The sequence below is a fragment of the Emys orbicularis genome, chromosome 1, assembly GCF_028017835.1.
Source record: "Emys orbicularis isolate rEmyOrb1 chromosome 1, rEmyOrb1.hap1, whole genome shotgun sequence".
Lineage (NCBI taxonomy): Eukaryota > Metazoa > Chordata > Testudines > Emydidae > Emys > Emys orbicularis.
The window spans coordinates 146,035,379-146,063,378 of record NC_088683.1 but is presented as its reverse complement, the minus strand read 5'-3'; the positions used below and the strand labels follow the sequence as shown (position 1 = coordinate 146,063,378).

At 51.6% G+C, this 28,000-nt stretch overlaps 2 protein-coding genes across 2 annotated transcripts in view; both read left to right on the top strand.

The window, feature by feature from the left end:
• The window catches only part of LOC135890878 (scavenger receptor cysteine-rich type 1 protein M130-like), a 152,081-nt gene extending 143,672 nt beyond the window's left edge, over positions 1 to 8,409 (top strand). Inside the window, exons 15-20 of the mRNA XM_065418348.1 lie at positions 258 to 400; positions 2,595 to 2,690; positions 5,278 to 5,361; positions 5,978 to 6,067; positions 7,279 to 7,422; positions 8,261 to 8,409. Coding sequence (XP_065274420.1) covers positions 258 to 400; positions 2,595 to 2,690; positions 5,278 to 5,361; positions 5,978 to 6,067; positions 7,279 to 7,422; positions 8,261 to 8,409 — 706 coding nt within the window. The remainder of the gene's footprint in view (positions 1 to 257; positions 401 to 2,594; positions 2,691 to 5,277; positions 5,362 to 5,977; positions 6,068 to 7,278; positions 7,423 to 8,260) is intronic.
• LOC135873059 (alpha-2-macroglobulin-like) overlaps positions 1 to 28,000 on the top strand; it is a 1,316,454-nt gene that overhangs the window by 773,548 nt on the left and 514,906 nt on the right. The gene's annotated exons all lie outside the window — the stretch shown is intronic.

The following is a 28,000-nucleotide window of genomic DNA, read 5'->3' as shown; positions in this document are numbered from 1 at the left end:
GACATCTGAGGGGGAATGACACCTGGGAGCTGCAGGCCCTGCTGAGCCAGAGGATTGCTGTCTTCTGGCTCCAGCTGACAGGGCAGGGCCCATGATTTAAACAGCAGCCTGTGACCTGCCCCCATAGCGCACAGACTGTCCCAGCTCATTACCCTGCTGTCCTGGGCCGTGCAATGAGTGACTGGGGAGCTCCCCAGGTCCCCCTCCTTCCCCCGAATCTCACAGGATAATCTCTCCTTGTCGCATGTTCATTTCCATCCAGGTCCCCCGCGACGCCCTCCGACCAACAGTGGGAGAGTCACGGTGCCCGTGGTCGTCTGCATTATCCTGGGGGCCCTGCTCTGCCTGGTCTTAATCATCCTGGGGGCGCAGGTGCGAAGTGCCAGGGCACAGCGCAGAGGTGGGTGCTGATTGGTGTCACTGTGTGAAATGCCTCTGCAATAGCAGGGGGGCTGCAGGTGTCATGGTGAGGGGTGATACCGGGCTGGGTGGGGTTGACGAGGGTGCCTAACTCCTCTCTCATTTAATATTTCATTAACTGTCTGGCAGTGGGACAGCCCAGCCATGAAATCTGGAGATGATGCTAGCTAGGGACCTTTACAGTTTCAGAGAATCTGCATCTGTATCCCCCGCCACCCTCTGGTGATCCACTCCAGGAGTGCCCACTCAGGCCTCCAGCCGTCACCTGTCTCTGGGTGGGAACCCCCTGTCCTCCTTGTGGCCAGGAGTTTTTAATACTGCACCCCGCCCCCACCTTCCACTGTGATACCCCCAGCAAACCAGTCTGCCTACAGGCCAGCCCCCATGCTGTGCATTCTCCCCCAGGGCTATGAGCAGTGCATTGCCAGCAGTTACAAGTCACCACCCAACTCTCTCTCAGCAAACTACACCTTATTCCTAGGATAAAAGTATGACACAGAAAACATTAAAAACAATAAAAATTCCTCCGTACTTGCTGAACATACCAGAATTCACCCGTCTTCCTCGTGGGCAGCCTCGTAGACCAACGTCCCTCCAACTATTCAGTGTTGGGATCCCCGTGGACAGAAGGTCCTGCCCATTTGCTGAATCAAAATGAAGGCCCTGAGTCCGTTTAAACTCAGCCTTTCATACCAGAAGTCTTTCTTTGTCTCTTGGTCTCTGGTAACCCAGTTTGGACCAGTCTGTATAAACCACCCTGAAGGTCGTTATCTTTCTGGAGTTGTTTACAATCTCAGTGATTCACCTTAATCACACTCCCCCCCCCCCAACACACACACACACTCTCACTGTTTTTTCTTCCTTGAGGAGCTGTGGTAACCCTCCCACATGAAGTAGAACATAAACCATTCATAGCTTTAATACAGTGATTCCCAAAGATACTGCCTGGAATTTCAGTATCTGTCCCAGGGAGGGGTTCAGAATATCATGAGAGACATCATGGAAAAGGGACCTAGAGAAATTGGAAATATTTTCAGGGGGGGAAAGTGTATAAAAATAGAGCTGTGGTAAATAGTTGTGAAGAGAGTGATCCAGTAGAAAAGACAATCTTAGTGCAGGAAAGGAGCATTATACTGTATTGTACTGAAAGCTGGCACTTGTAGGGGATTTTACTTCTATAAAACACTGTACATACATTAGCTAGCAGCTCCATTGCAAGAAGATAGAGGACGGGATCGCCATCAACATACACGTAACATTCACAACTTGCAGTAAGACAATGACTATAATCAGACCTCATGGTTCAGGGCTTCAGCCGGTTGCCTGCAGGGGTCAGGAAGGAATCTGGGAAACCCCCATATTTGTGTTTTGTTTTGCTTTGTTGTGTTTCTTGCCCTGCTCTGAAGCATCAGACATTAGCTACAAAGGGATATGTGACACTGGACAGGCTGGACCAGTCCTCTGAGGTGGTACAGAGAAAGCTCTTTCTAAGATCTCTGTCTGGTGTGTCTTTTCCACATGCTCAGGGTCAAACCGATTGCCAGATTTGGGGTCAGGAAGGAATTTTTCCCTAGGTCAGACTGGCAAAAAGGGACCTTGGGGGATTTTCATCTTCCTCTGAACCATGAAGAATGGATTGCCTGCCTTGGGCATTGGTGGTACCTTCATTGCTCGTTCTTTCTACCTGTGGCACACAAGAGCTTATTCTGCTGAGGACTGAAATGCTTTAGTCTAAGTGCATCTTTGGGCTCAAACCTAGGGGTATCTGGGTGAAATGCAGTGGCCTGTGTTATACAGGAGGTCAGACTAGATGTTCTAATGATCCCTTCTGGCCTTGAACTCGATGGGAAAAAAAAGATAAACACCAGCGTGGGGGAAGAATTATTTAAACTGCTCCAAAGGGGAATAGCCCGGAATAATGGGATGAGATTAAAAAGGGAACATTTAAGATGAATGTGAGGAAGCTTCCTGACAGCGAACTAACCCTGGGAACCATCATCAAAGGGCTGTTGTGGAAAGAAACCCTGTCACCTGGCTCATTTAAATTCCAGCAGTGGGTATGGGCTGTAGGGTTCAGGCTCACACTGGGCCCAGGGGGAGGGGCTGGATGATCCCATAGTGTTTCCCATCTCTGGTTTCAATGACCCTGAGCAAACCCTGACCTTTGTTTTCAGGTTCCAGAAGACCCTTGGATCCCTTCTCTGAGGCCGTGTACGAGGAGATTGATTATAACCTGATGAGAGAGAAGCAGGAGATGTTCAGTCGCTCAGGTCTGTGGGTCTCACTCTTAACAGGGAGCAGCTATCTAATGCCCTTTCCATCTGAGGCCCTGACCCAGAGTTAAATCACTGCAGCTTCAGCCCTGTGAACTTGTCATTGGAGCTCGGCACAAGTCTTCATTACAAAATGTTGTGGTGAAAAATTCAGATTAAGAGACACCGAAACATTTCACAAATTCCTGTCAATTTCACGAAATTGTTCCAAATACAGTAACTCCTCACTTAACGTTGTAGTTATGTTCCTGAAAAATGCGACTTTAAGCGAAATGATGTTAAGCGAAACCAATTTCCCCGTAAGAATTAAAGTAAATGAGAGGGTTAGGTTCCAGGGAAATTTTTTTCACCAGACAAAAGACTATAGTGTGTGTGTGTGTGTGTGTGTGTGTGTGTATACACACACACACACACACACACACACACACACACACACACACACAGTATAAGTTTTAAACAAACAATTTAATACTGGTACACAGTGATGATGATTGTGAAGCTTGGTTGAGGTGGAGGAGTCAGAGGGTGGGATATTTCCCAGGGAATGCCTTACTGCTAAATGATGAACTAGCAATTGGCTGAGCCAGGGCCGGCTCCAGGCACCAGCAAACCAAGCACGTGCTTGGGGTGGCACAATTACAGGGGCGGCATTTTTGCTTCGACAATTGCGCTCTCGGAGCTTTTTTTTTTGTTTGCTTTTGCTTGGGGCAGCAAAAAGCATACCTGGGCTGAGCCCTCAAGGGTTAACTCTCACATTCTACAAGGCAGCAGGAAAGGAGGGAGGACAGACAGGGACAGACACACATACCCTGCGTGTGTGTGAGAGACAGAGATGCGCATTTCCCCTTTAAGTTTGAAGAGTGGGGTCAGAAGTACACTGCCTTGTTAGTTAGATCAGCAAGCTGAGACCCAACCACAGCTGCAGCTGCCTGGAAGCTCCCTCTGTCGTGTCTCCCCCCTGCTCTATGGAAGATGGGGTAAGCAGGGTGCAGGAGCAGGGGGGAGGGGGATACCCTGACATTAGCCCCCATCTTCTTCCCCTCCCCCCCCATACAGCACGCAGGAGTCTCGGGGAGCAGCTCCAAGGCAGAGGGCAGGAGCAGCACATAGCAGTGGGGGGAGGGACACAGCTGAAATGCAGGCAGCTGCTGCACAGGGAACTTAGGGGAGTGGGGAGCTGATGGGGGGCTGCTGGTCCACCCTGGTTCCAAGCCCCCACCTGCTAGCTCCACCGGGCTGCTCTTCCTGCAAGCAGTGGACAAAGCAGGCGGCTGCCAAATGACGTTAGAACGGAGCATTGCACAACTTTAAATGAGCATGTTCCCTAATTGATCAGAAATGTAACAATGAAACAACGTTAACCGGGATGCCTTTAAGTGAGGAGTTACTGAAATGAACTGTTCTTTGTGTACAACACTAACGAGAACATTTGTTTTTTCAATTTGATAGTATTTTTCCATTAGAAATTTCCTTTAATTTTATCTATAAAAAACAAACAAACAAACAAACATTAACTAATGTCCAAAAGAACATCAAATGGTTTCAGTTAAAATTAAACTTTTTTTTTTTTTACTATTGCATTTGCCAAAACTTAAAGTCATTTTTGGCTCAACTCAAAAGAATGTTGGGTTTTTTTTGCTTTTTTCCCCCAATGGCCAGAGAACCAAACCATCTTTTTTCCCCCCACACTCTAGCTGTGGGAGCTGGGTCTGTGGTGAGACCAGCAATTACTCATGCAGACTGAGGGAGATGGGTTTCCTTCCCACCATATACTGAGTCTCCCAATTCTAGGGACAGTTAATGTCACTCTGCCTATCCTGCAGCCTTGGAGTGTGACCAGTTATGGGTCAGGAAAGCGACTGTCTGGGGCCAGGCTAAACTATCACTTGAAAACTGCTCTGGAGCATTGGAGCAGGAAATGTTCTGTGCCCCCCTCCCACCACAGCCACTGGTCTGCTGGGTCGGCTCCCTCCTGCCCCCGGAGCAGAGAGATCAGCCCAGGAGAGCCTCATGACTTTGAGTCACGGCCCTTTTATCCTTTGTGCCATTTTGTCTCAATGTCTGATGGGAACGTCCTGCCCAAGGGCTGTGCTGTGGTGGGGCTCTGGGAACATGCTCAGGGCATCTCCCAGCATCACTGCCAAGATGGTTACAGTGAATCACAGACTCTGCTCTGGGCTTGTCTTGGCCTAATCTGGAAACACCACAGAGAGCTGATCGACTGATTCATGGGGGAGGCGGGTATTCACCCTTAAGAAGGAGGAGTCCCCTCTGTGGCTGAGGAGGCCAGAACCATTGTGGAACTTCCCTGGACCAGGAGCCAGAGACGTGCCCTTCACTCACCCCAGTATATTTCAGGTCTGATTGTAGCATCCCCTCAGTCACATTTACCACAGTAACATGTAGATTTCTCTTGGGGAGTCTGTGTCAGCCTCTCACCGCTCAGAGTCGCTGTGAGTTACCATCTCCTGTAGAAGAAGGAATAGACTGAGACTGGAAATCCTGCTCCTGGCCCCGGATATGTTCCCAGTCCCACAGTTCTGCTGTTCTCACTTTGATGAATTTCTGGTTCTCGTCTCTCCAGTCTCCTATTCAGATGACTCAGTGACGAAGCTGCAGTATTACACCGGAGACAGCGAGGGGGAAAACGATCCTGGATCAGAACAAGGTAACGGGGGAGGGGCAGACTCAGGCTGAGAGACCCAAATCTGGGCAGAGAACAGAATTTCTATGACACTTTCTGCAATTGCAGCCATTTCTCCTCACACAGTTCCCATTGTACACAGTCGGGTCTAATCCCATTGAACAGGATTTCTGTCAGAATCTCAGGATGGGAACATGTGACCATCTCCTGAGCACACACCCCTGGGAGTGGCTCCCAGTGACCTCCCCAGGTGAGGAGCTGGAGCAGACGGGTCAGTCTCTTTGGGTGGAAGGTGTCAATGCCCAGCAGGGCTCAACACACATCCCGCGAGAGATATGAGAAGATTGTCCTGTGTTATAATTACAGATGGGTTCAGCCCAACTCACTGATCTGAACCCACCAGAATTTTAGGGGACAGGGAATTTGCAGATTCTGACCCCAGCTCTGGATCTCAGTTTTGGGGCTGGCACCTGTCACTATAACAGGCTGAAGCAAAATCCCAGATCTGAACTTCCTGGCCTGGGCCCATCTCTAATTATAAATGGGGTGGCATAAACTGAGCAGCTGTAGTTATAAGCACCACCTGTGCTGAAGAGACGCTGCTGGTGCCATGGGCTGAGTGTGGTGTTTGCTCTTCCAGAGGGAGCTTCCCTGGAGGGGTCTCAGTTGGATTACGATAACGTGGAGGAGCCTGCCTTGAACGACGTCCCCCAGACTCCAGGTGGCCGAGGTGAGCAGTGAATCTGCCTCCTGGAACCAACGTCACCCTGACTGAAAACTAACCTTTTCAGGGGAGGGATAGTGGTATGCTAGATAGAGGGAATGCTCAGTGGTTTGAGCATTGACCTGCTAAACCCAGGGTTGTGAGTTCAATCCTTGAGGGGGCCACTTAGGGATCTGGGGCAAAAATCAGTATGTGGTCCTGCTAGTGAAGGCAGGGGGCTGAACTCAATGACCTTTCAAGGTCCCTTCCAGTTCTAGGAGATAGGATATCTCCATTTATTTATTTAACTTTATTTCCCAGTAGGGACAATAGTGGTTTGTTAAGAAAACCACAAAAGTTCACCCACCAGTATTGTCTATTGGAATAACACTGGGGGCACTGACCAGGTGCATTACAAGAGCTGTGTGGAGGTCCAGCGGTAGGGAAGCGTGTGATGTCCTAGGTCATGCCAGAGGCCCATTGCAGGGACTGAAGGAGCAGTTTGCTGAGGAGCTGCCCACGCGGTACTTAGCTCAGGTCACTGCCCTGTGACCCTCACTGCCGTGTGCACTAGGGTTACTCACTATTTGTAAAGACAACGCACTGAAGCAGAGACCTTTACATAGCAGCAATGTTCCCTGCCAGCCTTTCCTGGTATGCAGCTATGGCAGCTTATATACATCTGTGTCAGACACGCTGTGACAGGGGGGTGGGTGGGAGGGACATATAGATTTTACACCCGTGGGTCGATGTCCCAACCTTATTAGCTGGCTCAGCGCCCAGTGGTGTCAGTACATTGGAGACTGATGGTAGTTTATGGGGTAAACATTATCAGGAGAACACATTGAAAAGACATTTTAAAATAATGTTGAATTTAGGAATCTGGAAACAAACTCGGGACAATTCCAAGCCATTTCTATTTGAAATTATTGTAATGAAATGCCTTGTGGAGCAATCCCTCTGGACTAGATCCCAGTCACCCCTTTCTAGAACTGCCCCTCCCCTGCTCATCTGGGAGCTCTAGGATCCTCTCAACCAGCTATTGAAATGTATCAAATCAATGTGATATGTAAAATCCCTCAGTCTGAGGGTTCCAGAGGAGGGCTCCTCTTACCACCCTGAGGGGGGAAATGCTGAGAGATCCCCAGGGACCAGTGAGGCTGGTGCATCTGCAGCTTGTACTTTAATTCTGTCTTCACTGTGAATATTCTCTTAATTACTTCACATCTTCATGTCAGATGCCCCTGTCCTGGCTGGAGATGTCCCAGGTGCTGGTTATGATGATGCCAAAGACGTGTCTGACCCTGAAGATAACCCTGGTTTGGGGCAGAATGATGAGGAAGGCACTGGGGCGAGTGACAGGAACAGGGATTCACAGACAGGTGAGTTTGCACTTCACAGTGTGGCTACAGAATGGGGTGGCTCGGAATGTGCATTACACAGCTAGGGAATAAACCTGGCCAACCCAATGCCTGGGGGGGGGGGGGGAACCTCTCCTTCTCTCCTTTCCCTCAAAGCAGAGGTTTCAGTGCTTGCAATGGTGACAGGAAAAGGGGAGTTCTTGCTGTGTACTACTTCGCGGTCAAAGCAGCAAAATCCCTCAATCTCTAGGTTCAAATCCTTGTGTGGCTGTCTCACCCTGGATGTACTGGATTCCCACGAGTTTACTGTGCTTGTATCTTTTGGACAGAATCTTATAAACCAAAGTCCTGTTACTGATGCACAAATGTTAAAGAGCCTGTGACACTTCGTGTAAAAGTCAGGCTTTTCCCATTATCCTTAGCCAACATCTCCCCACCCATCCCCACTGTGTCATGAGCAGAGACACCACCAGCCTCCCTAAAGGAAGTGGAGTGGCGATCAAATATCCATTGCTTTGTACTTGATAAGAATAACGTGCTTATGTGTATGATTAGCGCAGAGTGAATTATACAATGTCCTTAAGTAAGAGCTACTTCCTGGTAAGTGATTGGGTTTTATACATGAAGTGACAGGTGAATATAGTTCTCACTTGGCAACTGTAAATGGTCTGGAAACCAAGGATTTTACTTCCAGAATATGTACAGAGATGGATTAAAACTTGTCATGGACCCAATGAGAAGAAGAAAGAGGGAACATTTTCTAACCCATACCAGAGAGTGAACTCCACCCTTGCTATGCGGCCACACGTAGCTATAAAATGGATCCACTGACTGTATGTGTCTCCCTTTGTATTTTCAGGTTGGAATCTGCACTCGCTAAGGAGTGAAGGTGTCTCTGGGATGGAGAAAGAAACCCTGTTCCTGCCTCCTGGAGACACAAGTTATGATGATGTGGGACATGGTGACTCTGGGGGATCAGTATCAGAACAATGTGATTGGACCAAATAACCGTGGGATGATGTAAAAGCTTTGCCTCTTTCTCTGAGAAATGCTCCCTCTGGCATGATGCCCAGAGACAGTAGATAGACAGAGCAGGGGTTTCTATAGAAGTTGTGTGAAGTTGCAGGAAATTCAAATCCGAGTAGGAAAAGGTTCACAAATTTCCTCTGTATAACTTCCCATTGATTGGCCAGGATGGAAGTTTCCTGATTTTTTATCCCTGTAATTTCTTCAGCTTCAATTTGTTCCTTTTTTCTTATTAAATCCTTTCTGAAAGTCTTCCCCATAGTGGAAGTTTTTCTTGCCAGATGAATTGTGCAGTTTCCAGGGCTCATCACAGGGAGAGGCTGAAATTGAACAAATCAAGAGACAAGGGTGGGCCACCTCTGGGTCTGGCAGGCTATTTGTTGGAGGGGGAGGGAGGGGTTCTACTGAATGTTCTATCAGACATGTGGTAAAAGAGAGACACCAGCAAGAGAACATTCTGCAGTGAGCAACATGGTTGTTCCTAAAGCAAATTCAGATTTGAAACGTTCATTGAATCCAAGGAGATAAATGGGAAATTTTCCCTGGGTAATTCACACCTGAAATTAAAAAAATGGAGAAAAGAATTCCCCATTAGCGATAAATACAAAGGATGAATATTTCTGCTAGGATAATAAATACTTTATAGACAATAGTGACAAGGGGAAGGTTAATCAGAGTCTGGATTTCCACTGAACCGATAAAGCTACAACAAATAAGTCACTGAGTTGTTACTAGAAACCCCAGTAAAACTGATCATGTTCACACAGTGGAATGTTTATTTCCAATGCCATCTACAAATATAGTTTAATATCAATGCTGAGCTGAGTACTGACCAGTGGAGAAGCCAGAAGTGTTCCCTGGATGAACCCTCAGTGAAATCAGTATCAGAATGCATGCAGAGTACATCACTATTTCACAGAAATGTCTTTCTTTCCTTTACCACAAATCCTGCATTCAGTCTGATCACTTCATCTGTACACAGGTACAATGGAGATAGAAAATGTTGACAGAAAGTGAAAGCAGATGATTGGAAGCAGGAAGTTTGGGGGTGGGACGGTCATATGAAGAGACTAGGAATAAAACAATTTACTTTTAAAAGGGAAAAACAGAAAACATTATGGAGACATGTAATAGAGTGTACTGACCCTTGGAGACTGAGAAAGGAAATCTCAGGGGCTGTGCTAATCTGTTCCAGGGGTTGTGTCTTCAAGACAGATGTGCAGGACAAAGGAAATGACCAGAGAGAGGAGGTAGCCCCAGGTTGGATGTTTGTGCTTTAGTAGGGAACCCAGGCTTCTGACTCTGCCTAGGGCTTGGGACTGGAGCGTTAAAGAGGGAGCAGGTCAACTCTCCCCTCTTCTTTCAGGCTGAAGGAATCCTGGGTTTGGTCAGTCCATCCAGGGGGGTCACATTGCTCACAGGCAAAGAGAGAAGGAGAACTCCCCCCAAAATGGCACACGCAGATCCTGGAGAAAAGGAAAGAGAAAAGGAACAGCAGCAGGTGAAGGTGACTGAGGAGGGAATTCCATTGTATGAATGAGCTTTGATAAAATGCAAGGTCATACATATGTGACTCTGAGAAGGATTTATGCGTCATAATGGACAAACAACTCAGCATGAAATCCCAGGGTGATGCTGTGGCCAAAATGGCCAACACAATTCTTGGAAGTATATACAAGAGAATAATGGCTAGAAATAGGGCGCTGATTTTATTTCTGTATTCAACATTGGTAAGACCAATACCAAAACATTGCATCCAGTTGCATTGTTCACATTTTAAGACTAACTGTGAAAAATTGGACAAGGGGCAGTGAAGAGCTATTTTAAAAAGAGCTGAAAAGATGCCTTACAGTGAGAGACAAGAGTTCAATCTGTTCAGTTTATCAAAAAGAAGATGAAGAGGTGACTTGATTATGGTGCATAAATACCCTCACAAAGAGAAAATACTGGGTACTAAAGGGTTCTTTCATCTAGCAGAGAAAGGCATAATAAAGAAATTAATGCAAGATAATTTAAAATTAGAAATAAAGGACAAATTTGAAATAGGTGATTAAACATTGAAACAAAGTACCAAGGGAAATGATGGATTCTCCACCCCACATGGAGTTGGCGTGAGGGGACAGGGGCTACTTAAGCAAGTGCTCTCAGGTGATATAGAAAACTATTTCTCTCAGGTGCTTGGCTGGTGGGTCTCCCTCACATGCTCAGGGTCTAAGTGATCTCCATTTTTAGGGTCAGGAAGGAATTTTTCCCCAGGTCAGATTGGCAGGGACACCGGAGGTTTTTGCCATCCTGTGCAGCATGGGGCACAAGTCACTTGCTAGGATCATTTGGGTATATCTCACCAAATCAATTCCCTGCCATTAAAGGGGCCTCAGGTGTGGGTGCCCCTCAGTCCCTCCTAGTCTCTGCCCGTGGCAAACAATAGTTTAGACTCCCGAGGGCTGTAACAGTTTGGTCTAATCCAGGTTGTTGGGCTCAATGCAGGGGTGACTTTGATGGTCTGTCATGTGTATGGGGGTTAGACTAGATTATTTAATTGTCCCTACAGGCCTTAAAATCTACACATCTACGTTATGGCTAAGATGTTGCTGTGTCTGACCCGTGGTCACTTCAACTCACAGGTGCCCCCTCCTTCCAACCCAGTCACCTCCTAGTATTCAGGGAATGGCAGCTGCAGTGAAAGGCAATAGGGCGCTGGTAGGAGAAACTTTAGGGACAGTCACTAGCCATAGAAAACAAAACCTCTCCCAACACCCCTGACTGCTGCACATCACGGTCTCTGGCCGTACAGAAGATGGGCCAGCACCCCCAGTGGAAAGGAATGAGAGAGGGAGTTGCATGTTTCAGCCATGTTGGTGTGTGGGTACCAGCTAAAACACATGCACTGTACCCACAAGCAGAGCAAGTTCATACTGTAAAAACACCAAACCCAAGAGGGACGTGTTAGTCTCAGCCCAAGTTCTTCTTTAATCCATTAGAAACAATCCTGTAATTATTGGGGCAGTTCGGTGCTGGAGTACACCAAACCCCTGAAGTGCCAGCAGCGTGCCCGGTACACCGTCACTCGGAGGCAAGCACTGTAGGTGCTTCGGCAGCTAGGTCTGATTGGTCCCACTAACTGCTCAGACACATGGCGAAGGGAAAGGGGAAGGTTCTACACACACTAGGTCCAGAGGCTTAAATAGTTACAGTTCATAGGGAGCAATACTGGTAAATGTTTGGGTCTCTGGGGCAGTCCAGTTGAGAGTCAAGGGTCTTCTGGCCTAGTGCCTTGAGTGCCCTCTCTAGTCCAATCTCTATTCAAGCAAATGGGACCTTGCAGGTTTCCAGGCCAGGTTCACTTAGTATCTCTCTTTGGGGCTGCTCTCCACTGGCTCCCTGCCCAGCCGCTGCTGTTCCTCCATAAACCTCTCACAGACCTGCAGCCAGCTGTTATCTCTGGCAGTCACAGCCTGTTCCATGTGCAGCTCTGCATACAGCTCCTGGGGACTGCCCTCTGCATACAGCTCTCTGCAGCTCCTCACTTGCCATGCGGCCACCGCTTCCCACAATAGCCCGGCCCTTTCCTGGTTCAAGACCATTCCCTGTACCTTGTCAGAGGAAAGGGAAGTGCAGCGGGGAAGGGTCTGGTGGGGGTCGTAGTTCCATTCTTAGCATATCCATCACAGTCCCAAACATAGGATGAAAGATTCTGCAAACAAAGAAGGTTCCTCTCTGCCATATCATTCTCAAAGAGTTTTGAGGTCACATGGATTGCCCCCTGTAGTCTTATTGGAAAACACGGGAGGTGGGCAGGCACAAGCCCGCCCACTTCTAAAGGCCCCTCCCCCAGTCTAGCAGAAGGGATCACTGGACCCAGGGACCAAGTGCTTACGGGGGACAACAAATGAGAAAAACAGGGACTGAGGTGAAGGTCATAGGTTCAAAACGAGGGTACCGGATGGGGACACCGAGCAGAGAACCCCGGACAGCGCCCACTGCTCCTCAAAGGTGTCGAGGGAGCCAGCGGACACTGCCCAGTGGAACTCTGCCCAGATGCGTGAAACTAGGGAGGAACGGAAATAGGATCCACAGTCGCAGAGAACCCCCTTGTCCAGCATCCTCCTCCTGGTAGTATAGATGGAGAGTTTGGCCAGGGCCAGGAGGAGGTTGACGAGGAGGTCTCGCGACTTCGTAGGGCCACAGATGGGGTGTGCAAAAAGGAACAGGTGTGGGGAAAAGTGCAGCCAGAACCTCAACGAGAGGTTCTGGAGGAGCCGGAATAGGGGCTGCAACCTGGCGCATTCAAGATAGGCATGCGCCAGGTTCTCCCTCACACCGCAAAAGGGGCAGGCCTCGGGTACGGGTATGAACTGCGCCAGGTATATGCCCGTGCTCACGGCTCCATGAAGGAGCCACCAACCGATGTCCCCGGCGGGCCGTGGGACCAAGGTGGAATAAAGGCTGTCCCACCGGGGCTCCTCACCCTCTTTAGGTGGAAGATAGTCCCACCATTTGGTGTCGGGGCGGGATGCGAGGGTGAGGAAATGCAGTGTGTGGAGCACGAGCATGTACAGTTGGTCCCTAGGCGCAGTTTGGAACCGGACCGGCTGCAGGGTGTGCAGCCGGCTTGGGGTGTGGGAACTGGGAGGCCGGGGTGCTCGCAGAACAGGGGCCAAATAAAAATGTCTGGAGGGTCCAGGGAGCACCCTCTCGCAGGGCCTGCTGCAGGAAGATGAGAGAAATGGGTGACAAGGCGGCCTCCACCTCCTGGAGTACGCACAGGGGGGTTTGGAAGGGTGGAGAGCCCCATGCGCCGACCAAGCACATGGGAATCCACCCAGTCCCCCCGTCGTAGTCCAGGAGGTCTCTGACCCTAGTGGCTTCTGCCAGGACCAACCTCCGGCACACTGAGGGAGACTCCGCCACCTGCACACGTAGATCGGCGTTGTGTAGCAGGGGCTCCGTGAGGAGGTCCGCCCCCTCGGTGGCCACAAAGGACCTGGTCGCCGAAAAGAGCTTCCAGGTCTGGAGAAGGTCCTGGTAGAAGAACGGCAGCTCTGAGAGGTCTCGCGGAAGACCCGTCGGGTGGAGAAAAAAGAGCTGCCGATCATATCGGAGCCCTCGGAGGCAGCGGAGGAAGGCGTGCGCCAACATGCTCCACGCCGGACTACCTGCACCATAAAGAAGTCTCTGCAGGGCCTGGAGGCAGAAGACATGGACCTGGCTGCGAAGGCAGACCAGGCCCTGCCCTCCCTCCTCCAGAAGAAGATTCAAAACCCCTGCAGGGACCCAGTGCAGCCCCGGCCGAAAGAACTCCAGGGCCGTCCTCTGGAGCCTGGCCAGAATCCCCGGGGCCGGGCTCAGGGTGTTGAGTCGGTGCCAGAGCATGGACAGCACTAGCTGGTTCAGCACCAGCGCCCTCTCTTGCATGGAGAGACACCGGAGCAGTCCTGTCCATCTCCACAGCCGCTCACCCTCCAAATCCTGCCAGTTCTTCGGCAGAGAAGGATGCGTGGCGGATAGATAAATACCAAAATAGAGCAGCGGACCCGTGCTCCACCAGATGGCTTGAAGCTCGGGTGGGAGGGAGGTCGCCTACCACCTGTCCCCGGCCACCAGACCAGAGCTCTTGACCCAGTTGACCCGGGCGGAGGAGGCTGCCGAGTAAACGACCTGGCAGGCCTCCACCCGCACCAGGTCGCCCAGCTTCTGGACCGTGAGGAGCACATCGTCGGCGTACGCTGACAGGACTAGCTGCAGCTCCGGCTCCCAAAGCACCAACCCCGTCAACCTCCAGCAGAGGAGACAGGAAGGGCTCAATCGCCAGTGCGTACAGCTGGCCTGAGAGGGGGCACCCCTGCCGTACTCCCCGCCTGAAGCTGACCGGCTCGCAGAGTGCCCAGGAGATACCTGTGGTCCATCCTGTTGAACACCTTCTCCTGGTCAAGGGACAGGAGAGCGAACGACAGACCATCCCTACGTCCCACTCCAAGAGGTCCCAGACCAAATACAAGTTATGGAATATGGTCTGGCCCGGGACGGTGTAGGTCTGATCGGGATGGACCAAGTCCACCATCACGGACCCCAGCTGCAGCGAGATGGCCTTCGCTACGACCTTATAGTCTGTGCTGAGGAGTGAGATAGGACGCCAATTCCATAGGTCACGGAGGTTCCCCTTCTTTGGCAATAAGGCGAGCACAGCTCACCTGCACGAGAGAGGGAGGACCCCGCTTTGCAAGGACTTGGCCCAGATGGTGACAAGGTCCGGGCTGAGGACGTCCCAATACACATGGTAGAACTCCACAGTCAGCCCGTCCATGCCCGGGGATTTGTTGGTGGGCATGAGACGGAGGGCTTCCGAGAGCTCGGCCAGAGAGAGAGGCAGCTCCAGCCGGTCTCGGTCGCCCGCGCTGACCATAGAGAGTCTGGTCCAGAGCACCCTGCAGGCTTCAGTGTCGGTCGGATCCAGGGAGAAAAGGCTGGCGTAGAAGGCCCTGGCCCTTCCACGCATCTCCTCCGGATCCGTGAGGGGGGCGCCGTCCTCCACCAGGAGGCAGGTGACGTGCTTTTTAGCCCCCCTCTTTTTCTCCAGGGCATAGAAGAAACGGGAGCCGCGATCCATCTCCCGAAGGAGACGGATGCAGGATCGAACGAAGGCGCCCTGGGCCCGATGGTCCTCCAGGGCCTGGAGCTCCTCCCGCTTCTCCCAGGGTGGATCCTTGGGGCCTGAGGCCAGACGCCTCTCTAGCTCTAAGACCTCCCACTCCTATCACCGCATCTCTCCGCTGGCTGACACCCCGGGAGTAATCGCGGCAGAAGAGCCGTGCGCGCACCTTTACCAGATCCCACCACCGTCTCGCTGAGGGAAAGGCGCGCCGCTGCCCCCGCCAGGCCAGCCAGAACTCCCGGAAGGATGCCATGAAGCCCACGTCCCCCAGCAAGCTGTTATTAAAATGCCAATAGGCCGGCCCTGGCCTCTCCAAACTGAGAGAGGCCGTCACAATCACCAGGTGGTGATCCAAGAATGGGGCCGACCAGATGCCGGAGATGTGGGCCCGTGCCAGATAGAAACATTAGAAATAAATGCGGTCCAACCGGGAGTGGCGTCCTCCACCCGGACATAGGGGAAGGTGGTGTCGTCGTCCGGGTGGTGGTCGCACCAGACGTCCACCAGGGAGTGATGGTCCATGATCTCCCTGATGACGCCCGCGGCTGCCTGGGACTTCTCGACTCCTGAGCGGTCCCGGTCCTCGAGGGTGGTGTTGAAGTCCCCGCCCAGGACCAGGCACTCGTGAGGATCCAGGGTGCCGAGGAAGGCCGACGCCTGCTGATAGAAACGCACTCGTTCCGGGCCCTTGTTCGGGGCGTAGACGTTGACCAGGTTTAATGTCAGCCCCTCCACACAGGCCCGGACGTGCAGCAGGCGACCCGGCACAACCTCGGCGACCCCCAGCACCTCGGGCCGTAGCTCGGGGGAGAACAGGGTGGCCACCCTGGCCGAGCGGGTGCCGAGGTGACTAAAATATACCATCCCTCCACTCTAGCCGCCAGCTAGCCTTGACGGCTGGAGCCGTGTGGGTCTCCTGCAGGAAGATCACAGAGTACCCCCCTCCCGAAGGAAGGAGAGCACCTGGCTCCTGCGGAGACCCACCCTACAGCCCCAGGTGTTTACTGTGGCAAAGATGACAGCTTTCATAGGGAGGGCTGGGGTGGATCCTCATGGGCAGGGTGATCGACAGCCTCCCGAAGGCCCGCAACAACCCATGTTCGACCCCAAAGGTCACGAGGGAGTTGCGGAAATTGCGGGCCTGCCGGTAGGCCTCGATGTCCTGCCTCCCAGTCCCTCTCCCCTCCCCCAAAAAGGCCTTCACGGCCCAAAGGATGTGATGGAAGTCCCCCCCAGCGCTGGAGGGCGAGCTGCACCTTACCCTTTGAGCCACAGGTGTCCTTCAGGAAGTGGCGCAGCTCATCCCTCAGCGTGGAGGGGGACGTGGCAGCCAATCTGCTGCCATCCTCCGGTAAGGCCCCCGAGAGATCCTCGCGGCCTGCGGAGACAGGCAAACAAGGGGCCGAGCCCTGGCGCTGCTGCGCCGGGCAGCCCATCTCCATCCCCAGCAAGGAAGGAGGCAGCGGAGGGAATAGTGCAGCCGCCATAATGTCGGGAAGGGGAGACACGAAAACCACCCCCTGAGGCTTGTCCATGGGTAGCGAGAACGAGACAACCTCGGGGGCGGCAATAGAATGGGAGGTGGAGGGGAAGGGGACAGGCGATGCTTTGGAGGCAGGATCAAGGGCAGAGGCAGGGGCAGGGACAGGGACAGGATTTGGAACAGGGGCAGCGACTGGAGCGGGAGTCCAGACTGGGACTAGCGCTGGGGCAAGAGAGGGGACAGGATCGGGGCAGTGGCAGGGCTTGGAATGAGAACGGGGACAGAAATGGATACATGGTCCCCAGCAGCCAAGCTGGGGTGTGACTCCTCTCGACTGGGACTCAGGGCAGGAGGGGAGCCATCACCGACGCCGGGCACAGGCGTCACTGCAAGCGCGTCACCTGCAGCCACGACGTCCGGCAGGATGGAGTCATCAGGGGGCCCCCCCCTCTTGAGGGGAGGCTAACTGCTCTGTCTGGTTGGGAGTGGGTGCGCCCACAGGCTCAGGGCCCAGCTGCTCGGCATTGGCCGTCACCCCACGGGGCTCGGTGGCCTCACATGGGGTGGTATCTGCGGCCGGGCTGATGGGTAGGGCCAGGGGAGCCCCGAGGACAAGAGCGGGGTCTACAGCATGGGGTGAGGGGCAGGGAGTAGGAGGGGGCAGCGGGGCTAAACCGCCACCCAGACTGAGGCCCGCTGGTGGGGGGTTGTCCTCCACCTGGGTAACCGGGGTCAGACCCAGGACCTCAATCTCCTCAAATATGGACGTAAAATCAGTCCCTGTGGCTCCAGAGTCCTCCCCACCAGCAACCGGGGCAACAGCTGCCCTGGCATCGGCGGCGGCGGGGGGCACAGATGGTACAGGGGCCGGGGGAACTCCTGCAGAGGCCTCCTCAGGGGGTGACTTGACAAGGGGGGCAGGATCGCCTCCGTCCGCTGTCATGGCTTCCATAGCTGCCGCCTCCTGCTGGGCTCCGTCCGGGGGCGCGGCGGAAGATGTAGCAGCCCCGGCCCCTGGCAGCATCTTTCGGGGGGCCTGCTCGCCCTCCTCATCGGAGGGGAGGGATAGAGCCCGCAATTTGTGGGCGCCGCGCTTCCCCTGGACAAGCACCTAGCCCTCCAAGGTGGAAGTTGAGGTGGAGGGCCAGTCAGTGGGGACAGGGGTCAAGGGCGATGGTTTCGGGGCTCGGGGCAGTAAGGCGGGACAGCGGGGGGAAAGGAAACCTCCCCCTGGGACAGGGCCTCTCCCTCGGCCGGCAGGGGTCTCGCCGCCCTCTCCTCCTCGGGCCCCGCCAAACTGCAACCGATGGAGGTGAGGCCTGCCCGCTTGGCCGTCCCTGGGGCCCGAGCGGGGGCTGTGGCAGGAGGAAGAGGGGCCGTGGTAGCCGGGCCGCCAGGGTTGCCAGCAATGACAAGGCTGGCACCCTCCCGGGTTTCGGGGGTCCCTCCATGCCAGGCCAGGGGACAGTCCCTCCGGACGTGCCCCGTCGCCTGGCAGAGGAAGCTCTGGGCCTCCCCCGTCATATAATGGGCCGGTAATTGGCCCCCTGGTAGGACACCAGGAAGGACCCCTCGAGCGCCACCCCATCACGTGCCGCCAGCAATAGCTGGATCTGGACCTGCCGGCGGAAGGACAGATTGTGACAGAGGGAGGGGTCCTTACAGCCCAGCGGGAGAGGGCTGATGATGGAAATGGGCTTCCCCGGGGTGGAGAGGGCAGGTAGCAGGGCAACGTTGGGAAGGAAGGGCGGAACAGAGGTTAACACCACCAGTACGCCCAGGTCCTACAGGGGTTCCAAGGGAACAAACACGCCCCCTACTGCCAGGCCCTTCTTCACCGCCTCCTGCACAGCTGCCTCCAACGCCAGGAAGAATACGACCTTCCCGTACATTTTGGAGGTCGCTACAACGGCCGTGGGCCCCACCACCCTTGCCAATGCCCGCACATATGTTTCGAACTGCGGCGAGGCAGGCACCAGGAGGCAACGGATGCCGTGCCTCCTGGTCATCGAGGGGAAGGGGCCCCGGCCACCAGGGATGGTACCGGAGGCGGCGGTCGGGGCGGATGGCGCAGTGGCGTGCGGGGAGGGCAGCAGCCACCTGGGCGTATGCTCTGGGGGCTCGAGATGGATCGCCCCCAGAGCTGGTGGAAGGAATGGCAGGGGAAGTAGGGGCCGCGGCAGGTGTCGGGGCCGCGGCAGGGAGGTCAGCCCCACTGACGGGAGGTTTTGGTTTCCGGGTTGGGCCTTTGCCCTTTTTATTCCCCTGGCCCTTTTTGCCAGTGGAAGGGGCGGCCATGGCAGCGGCAGAGTCTGGGCTAGTGGTGGCCAAGAGGTCAGCTGCTGGGGCGGGCAGGGGCGGTGGCAATGGGAACACCACAGTGTCAGCAGAGGAAAGGACAGGGGCAGGGTTGGGGATCGAAACAGGGGTTGGGACAGGGGCAGGAGCAGGGTCCTCCTCCATGATGGCAAGAGGAGGCCCTAATGTGGGGGTGAGGCGACGGGCAGCCACTCCTCCCTGCTAGGCAACACGCAGGGGAGGAGGGTCCAGCGGTGGGATATGCAGGGGGGATGGGGGAAAGGGAACACAGCTAACCACTCCTCCCTGTTAGGCTGTGTACAGGGAAGGAGGGCACCAGTGGGCGGGGAACACCAGGGGGAATCGGGGGAAAGGGAAGAAGCAACCACTCCTCCCCGCTAGGCTGCAGGCAGGGGAGGAGGACGCCAGCGGTGGGGTACACAGGGACAAAAGGGGGGCACAGGTACTGGGTAGGGATACCGGCTCCTCCGGCTGCACTGGGAAGGGGAGGGACTACAATATCAGTGGGGAGGCTGTGAACAGTGGTGGGGGCACAACTAAAAGGGGACACAGGCGCTTATGGAGGGAGCATGGGCGCACAGTTAAGAGGGACCGAACTGGTGGGGGCAGGCAAGGGAGGGCAGAGGAAAAAACAAGGGGCAGGCAAATCACAGGGGGGAACTACAAGGTTAAGGGCGGGGCAGGCAACCTAACCAAAGCCCAAAGTTTGGGGCAGGGCAGGTAACAAATACTGAAGGGCTAGAGTGGGGCAGGCAAACTAACAGAGAGGGAAATCCCTAGAGGGTCAAAGCAGGTAGCGGGTGGGGCAGGCTGCAGGCAGGGGAGGGGCAAACTAACACAGGGGGGCCGGGAGGCACAGCAGGGAGGGGACCCCGCCAGCCAAAAGCAGCTGGGGGAATAGAGTAAGTCCAAAGTGGGGAGGTACGTGCGCCCACGTGGGCCTGAATAACTCAGTCCTTCTGCTCACTGCTGCAAACAGTTCCAGGTGGTAAAAAGGTGGGAGAACAAACAGCCACATCGAGGGGTGAAGAGCAAGTCCAGGTGGTATGCGGGGTGGTGGAGGGGGCAGCGGTGGGGATGGTAGTGGGGGGGGGAAGCAGATGGGCGAGGGGGAGGGCTCTGCACCTCTCCCCCTTGCTCCCCTCAACAGCAACAGGAGTCACCACCAGCCAGGAGCAGAGATGGTAAAAGTCACTCAGTTCGTAAACAAACCCCCTACAAAATCTCCTGCAGCAGGAATCCTCTCTTCTTTCTCCTCGACAGCGGCAATAGCTCCAACACAGCAGCAGCAGTCAGCCAGCCAGGGAGGCAGGAGAGACCGCTAGGTGATAGTGGTGGGGTCCATACTTCTCCCTCCGGGGGGGGGGGGGCGGGGCAGGCTGGCAAGGCCCCCCCCTCAGTCTAGGGAGGAAGGGAGACTCCAGCCAGCAGCAGCAGCCCAGAAAGGGAAGGAGAGGGCTCCAGCCAGCAGGACAACCCAAACAGATTGATCACTCCCTGCAATGGGGGGGTTACCCCACTCCCTAAGAGTGTGGGCTGCAGCAGGCCAGGGCACCTGTGCAGACAGACAGCCAATGAGAGAAGGGCTTATTGGGAGCCAATCAGGGCCCAGATTGGAGACAGCCAATCAGTGCCAGGCTCAGCCCTATATAAAGGCTGCCCAGGAAGGGAGCAGTGAGTCTGTCCAAGACCTTCATGGGGGAAGGTCTGCCCCCCCCCCCCAATGGGAAACTAGGACCATGGACAGAGCAGTGCTAGCCAGGCTTGGGGAGTGGATGGGAGCTTTAGCCTGAAACCTGCCAGGCTGCCAGCCCTGAAGGGAAGGGCCTAGCGGGTGCAAGGGCCAGAGGGGAAGCAGCCTAGGGAAGTGGACAGATGAGGGGAGAGGAGGAGAACAGCGAGGCTGCTGCCAGAGGGTGTGCCTGGATCCCCCCCTTTCCCTTTGCAGTACACCCAGTCATTGGTTGTGGGGAGCGGACATTACAGACTATGCCAGATCCTTGACAGGAGGGATTAGACTTTGGGGACGTGGTTGGACATGGTGGCTGGGGTGTAGAAGGACTGCTGATAAACTCCCCTCCCTCCCACCCCAAGGGGGTGTGGATGGACTAAGGGGCACTGCCGGAGGGCAGTGGTCCGGAAGAGGATGCCGCAAGCTGGAGAGCAATGCGGACTCATATGCCAACCAAGGGCGAGACAATGGGTGGGACACCACCAGGAGAGGGTGCTCCACTGGACTGAGCTAATTCCTGGAGGCAACCAGCAGGAGGCATTGTGGTGGTGAGTCACACCCCCTTTTGCTTAAAGAAACAGTCTTAAAGTCTGCATCCGCCTATTCAGCTCTCTTATGTACCTTTAACTGCAAACTTTAAATAATATAGTTTTGGAAACACACTGATTTCCTGTATTCTTTTACCCATAAAAGATCCATGACATTTTATCAAGAAATAGAAATTTGAGAAATTCAAAGTGTTTGTGAAAAATTTAATTTTTTTAAAGATATCTCTGGGATCAGTGGACCCTGATCCACTAACGTTCAGGCCAGACTGAAGACTGGGCAAGTGAAGGGAACATTCAGTTGATAGACAAAGTTTCCCTCTCGCTCCCACAGCAGAACGGTCAGCAAAGCCAGCATCACATAAGCTGGCAGGGACCACAGCCAGGACAGGTAGGGTACATCTCCAAAACCTTGGAGACAGCATGGCCCAAGGCTCAGTAGGATTGACACTCTGTAGACCTGAGTCTAAGAAAAGAAAAAGGATAGACACTGACAACAAGTCAGCACAACCCACTGCTTTTCACTGTGGGGTTTTCAAAAATTAAAAAAAATTCCTTAATGTTTTAGTTTTGGGTTTAGGTTTCCATTGAAAACCAAAAAGTTTTAATGGGAAATTTAAAAAAAAAAAAAAATCCCACAAAAGCAATTGGATTTTCAGTCCAACTCTGCTCTGCTCATAGGAAATAAGGCCTTCCCGTTATCCCAGGAAGATTGTCCATTGGCCTTATTCCACTAGTGTCTCTCCTGAGGACAGGCTCTGTCAGAGAGTGATTTCCCTGTCATGGCACATTCTTTGGTTGGCCATGGCCCTGCCTGCTAGGGGAGGTAGGAGGGGCCCTGTGCAGCCTGAGTTGGTTTGATCAGTGGAGCAGGGGAAAGCACATGGAATCCTATCCTTTATTCTCCACTCTCTGGGGTACCCAGCAGGGACACTCCTCTTTGTCCCCTAATCTACTTCCTGCCCCTGAGACGAGCATGGGGCTCTGATCTGACCTGGCCCCATGAGCGTGGACAGGCAAAGCTTGGATTGGGATGCCCCTGAGTCCCACTGGGCATATTCCCGGGGACTGGTGCGCTGCACTCTAGAATCTGCCAGAGCAGCTTCTCTTCTCTCCCCCAGACCGCTCTGTGAGGTGGGGCACACACAGGCGAGCTGAATCTCAGGGCTGCTGTGGCCTGAGCAGTCCTGGCTTCCTGCTCTCTACTGGGGGCCGAATCCTTTCCCAGGAGAATCCCCTGTGGTTAGCGTAGCTCCTGTGCCCTGGTGCGCAGTGAGTGTGTGGGGAAAGGAAATGTTGTAGAGTTGCCAACACGATTTTATTAGGAGTTTCTAGAGCCCCAGCTCTGGCGTCCATAGACTGCATGAGAGTCTCAGCCTTCATTTAAACACAGCGATGTTCTAGCTCTTGTGGTTGTGGAGAAAAGCTTAAACACAGGGTCCCCCTAAAGGCTCCAACACAAAAAGCAAAGACAAGAGCCCAAATGTATTGTTTGAAAACATCTCATGATTTTTAAGCCAGTCTTATGATTCTGGGTCCTGATACATGATGTTTGAACGTTTTTTTTCCAACATCCTTTCTGAAGTGTGGACACCAGAACTGGACCCAGTATCCAGAATTGGTCTCACCAGTGCTGCGTATAGAGCTACTCCTGTTTGACATGCCCATGTTTATAAAGCTAAGCTTCACACTAATCCTCTTAGCCACTGCATTGCATTGCAGTGCTGTGCCCAACAGTTGGAAGCTGTGAGCTTCTAAACAAGGTTTGAAATCTAGAAGCTTCTGTTCATTGGCTGAGCCTTAGTCAGGGGGCGGGGCTATCAGGAAGGCCAGGGCTTTATAAAGCAGTGAGTCAGCGACCAGGGGCAGCTAACAGGGAGTTTTGAGAGGGAGTTTGGAAGGGGAGTGGGAAGGGGATGAGGTACACTTGCCATTCTTTAAAACCTTTAAATTAAACTATAATAAAAACTTCTTGATTTAAACAAAACCCCCTATCATTAACCTAGGTAGGTATCTGTAGGAGAGAATGCAGGCAGAAGCCCAGCTGCAGAGTGGGGGCTATCCTGTTTATTGCGCTCAGTGTAGCATGTACGATTACCTGCCCTATGGGCGGGTGGCATACGTGTGCATTTGGTGCAAGGAGCTCCTGGCCCTCAGAGACCGTGTACGGGTGTTGGAGGCCAGGGTGGCAAAACTGGAGGAGCTAAGGGAGGCAGAGAGGTATGTTGATGAGGCTTTCTGGGACACTGTAGAATTGTCCCACCTCTGGTCAGACAGCCCCTGTGCTGTTGAGGAGGATGAAAGTCCCAGGGAAGCAGAGCAGTCAACGGCAGCAGAGGGAAACCGTCCCATAGTTGGGACCCTCCTCCCAGATGATGATGGGGTATCCTCTGGCACTGAGGTTACCTCTGCGGGGGAGGGAACGCCAGTCACTAGGAAAAGGCAGGTGTTAGTAATGGGAGATTCAATCATTAGAAACATAGATAGCTGGGTTTGTGATGACCGGGAGAACCATATCATGACTTGCCTGCCTAGTGTGAAGGTTACGGATTTGTCAAGGCATCTGGATAGACTTATGTGTAGTGCTGGGGAGGCGCCGGTGGTCGTGGTACATGTAGGTACCAATGACATAGGGAAGGGTAGGAGAGACGTTCTGGAGGCCAAATTTAGGCTGCTAGGAAAGAGATTGAAATCCAGGACCTCTATGGTGGTATTCTCAGAAATGCTCCTAGTTCCACGGGCAGGGCCAGGTAGGCAGGCAGAGCTTCAGAGTCTCAATGCATGGATGAGATGATGGTGTGGAGAGGAGGGGTTTCGATTTATTAGGAACTGGGGAAACTTTTGTGATGGGGGGAGCCTATACAGGAAGGATGTGTGCCACCTAAACCAAAGTGGAACCAGAGTGCTGGCACTTAACATTAAAAAGGTTGCAGAGCAGTTTTTAAACTAAGAGATGGGGGAAAGCCGATTGCTGCAGAGGAGCACGTGGATCGGACAGAGACTTCTCTTAGAGGAGAGTCTATTGATAGAGATTCTCTAGATTTTAGTCAGGAGGATGGAAGAGGATAAAGTATGGGCCAGATCAGACGAGAAACATTCACATAAAAAAGAATCTGACACATCAGAAAAGGGCAGACAAATAAACAGTGACAAGCTTTTAAAGTGTTTGTACACAAATGCTAGAAGTCTAAATAAGAAGATGGGTGAACTAGAGTGCCTCGTGTTAAAGGACGCTATCGATATAATAGGCATCACAGAAACCTGGTGGAGTGAGGACAGTCAATGGGACACAATCATTTCGGGGTACAAAATATATCGGAAGGACAGAACAGGTCGTGCGGGGGGGAAGTGGCACTATATGTGAAAGAAAATGTAGAATCAAATGAAGTAAAAATCTTAAATGAATCCACATGTTCCATAGAATCTCTATGGATAGTAATTCCATGCTCTAATAATAATATAACAGTAGGGATCTATTATCAACCACCTGACCAGGACAGTGATAGTGACGATGAAATGCTAAGGGAGATTAGAGAGGCTATCAAAATAGCTACAGGAATAAAGGGAAACAAGAAGACTTTTTATCAATACATTAGAAGCAAGAGGAAGACCAAAGACAGGGTAGGCCCACTGCTTAGTGAAGAGGGAGGAACAGTAACAGGAAACTTGGAAATGGCAGAGATGCTTAATGACTTCTTTGTTTCGGTCTTCACCGAGAAGTCTGAAGGAATGCCTAACATAGTGAACGCTAATGGGAAGGGGGTAGGTTTAGCAGATAAAATAAAAAAAGAACAAGTTAAAAATCACTTAGAAAAGTTAGATACCTGCAAGTCACCAGGGCCTGATGAAATGCATCCTAGAATACTCAAGGAGCTAATAGAGGAGGTATCTGAGCCTCTAGCTATTATCTTTGGAAAATCATGGGAGACGGGAGAGATTCCAGAAGACTGGAAAAGGGCAAATATAGTGCCCATCTATAAAAAGGGAAATAAAAACAACCCAGGAAACTACAGACCAGTTAGTTTAATTTCTGTGCCAGGGAAGATAATGGAGCAAGTAATTAAGGAAATCATCTGCAAACACTTGGAAGGTGGTAAGGTGATAGGGAACAGCCAGCATGGATTTGTAAAGAACAAATCATGTCAAACCAATCTGATAGCTTTCTTTGATAGGATAACGAGTCTTGTGGATAAGGGAGAAGCTGTGGATGTGGTATACCTAGACTTTAGTAAGGCATTTGATACGGTCTCGCATGATATTCTTATCGATAAACTAGGCAAATACAATTTAGATGGGGCTACTATAAGGTGGGTGCATAACTGGCTGGATAACCGTACTCAGAGAGTTGTTATTAATGGTTCCCAATCCTGCTGGAAAGGTATAACGAGTGGGGTTCTGCAGGGGTCTGTTTTGGGACCGGCTCTGTTCAATATCTTCATTAACGACTTAGATATTGGCATAGAAAGTACGCTTATTAAGTTTGCGGATGATACCAAACTGGGAGGGATTGCAACTGCTTTGGAGGACAGGGTCATAATTCAAAATGATCTGGACAAATTGGAGAAATGGTCTGAGGTAAACAGGATGAAGTTTAACAAAGACAAATGCAAAGTTCTCCACTTAGGAAGAAAAAATCAGTTTCACACATACAGAATGGGAAGAGACTGTCTAGGAAGGAGTACGGCAGAAAGGGATCTAGGGGTTATAGTGGACCACAAGCTAAATATGAGTCAACAGTGTGATGCTGTTGCAAAAAAGGCAAACATGATTCTGGGATGTATTAACAGGTGTGTTGTGAGCAAGACACGAGAAGTCATTCTTCCGCTCTACTCTGCTCTGGTTAGGCCTCAGCTGGAGTATTGTGTCCAGTTCTGGGCACCGCATTTCAAGAAAGATGTGGAGAAATTGGAAAGGGTCCAGAGAAGAGCAACAAGAATGATTAAAGGTCTTGAGAACATGACCTATGAAGAAAGGCTGAAAGAATTGAGTTTGTTTAGTTTGGAAAAGAGAAGACTGAGAGGGGACATGATAGCAGTTTTCAGGTATCTAAAAGGGTCTCATAAGGAGGAGGAAGAAAACTTGTTCACCTTAGCCTCTAAGGATAGAACAAGAAGCAATGGGCTTAAACTGCAGCAAGGGAGGTCTAGGTTGGACATTAGGAAAAAGTTCCTAACTGCCAGGATGGTTAAACACTGGAATAAATTGCCTAGGGAGGTTGTGGAATCTCCATCTCTGGAGATATTTAAGAGTAGGTTAGATAAATGTCTATCAGGGATGGTCTAGACAGTATTTGGTCCTGCCATGAGGGCAGGGGACTGGACTCGATGACCTCTCAAGGTCCCTTCCAGTCCTAGAATCTATGAATCTATAAAGAACTCAATAATAGTGGGAGATTTCAATTATCCCCATATTGCCTGGGTACGTCACCTCAGGATGAAATGCAGAGACAAAATTTCTCGATTCTTTAAATGACTGCTTCTTGGAGCAGCTGGTACAGGAACCCACAATGGGAGAGGCAACTCTCTATTTAGTCCTGAATGGAGCGCAGGATCTGGTCCAAGAGGTAACTATAACAGGACCGCTTGGAAATAGTGACCATAACATAATAACATTTAACATTCCTGTGGTGGGAAGAACACCTCAACAGCCCAATACTCTGGCATTTAATTTCAGAAAGGGGAACTATGCAAAAATAAGGAGGTTACTTAAACAGAAATTATAAGGTACAGTGACTAGAGTGAAATCCCTACAAGCTGTATGGACACTTTTCAAAGACACCATAATAGAGGCCCAACTTAAATGTATACCCCAAATTGAAAAACACAGTAAAAGAACTAAAAAAAGTGCCACCGTGGCTTAACCACGTATAAGAAGCAGTGAGAGATAAAAAGGCATCTTTTAAAAAGTGGAAGTCAAATCCTAGTGAGGTAAGTAGAAAGGAGCATAAACACTGCTAAATTAAGTGTAAAAATGTAATAAGAAAAGACAAAAAAGAGTTTGAAGAACAGCTAGCCAAAAACTTAAAAGGTAATAATAAAATGTTTTTTAAGTACATCAGAAGCAGGAAGCCTGCTAAACAACCAGTGGGGCCCCTGTGCGATCGAGATACAAAAGGAGCACTTAAAGACGATAAAGTCATTGCGGAGAAAATAAATTAATTCTTTGCTTCAGGCTTCACGGCTGAGGACATTCGGGAGACCTGAGGAATTGTCACAGATTGAAGTGTCACTAGAGGAGGTTTTGGAATTAATTGATAAACTTAACATTAACAAGTCACCGGGACCTGATGGCATTCACCCAAGAGTTCTGAAAGAACTCAAATGTGAAGTTGTGGAACTATTAACTATGGTTTGTAATCTGTCCTTTAAATCAGCTTCTGTACCCAATGACTGGAAGATAGCTAATGTAACGCCAATATTTTAAAAGGGCTCTAGAGGTGATCCCGGCAATTAGACTGGTAAGTCTAACATCAGAACTGGGCAAATTAGTTGAAACAATAGTAAGGAATAAAATTGTCAGGCACATAGAACATCATAAATTGTTGGGCAAAAGTCAACATGGTTTCTGTCAAGGGAAATCATGTCTTACTAATCTATTAGAGTTCTTTGAAGGGGTCAACAAACATGTGGATAAAGGGGATCCAGTGGACATAGTGTACTTAGATTTCCAGAAAGCCTTTGACAAGGTCCCTCACCAAAGATTCTTACGTAAATTAAGTTGTCATGGGATAAGAGGGAAGATCCTTTCATGGATTGAGAATTGGTTAAAAGACCGGGAACAAAGGGTAGGAATAAATGGCAAATTTTCAGAATGGAGAGGGGTAACTAGTGGTGTTTCCCAAG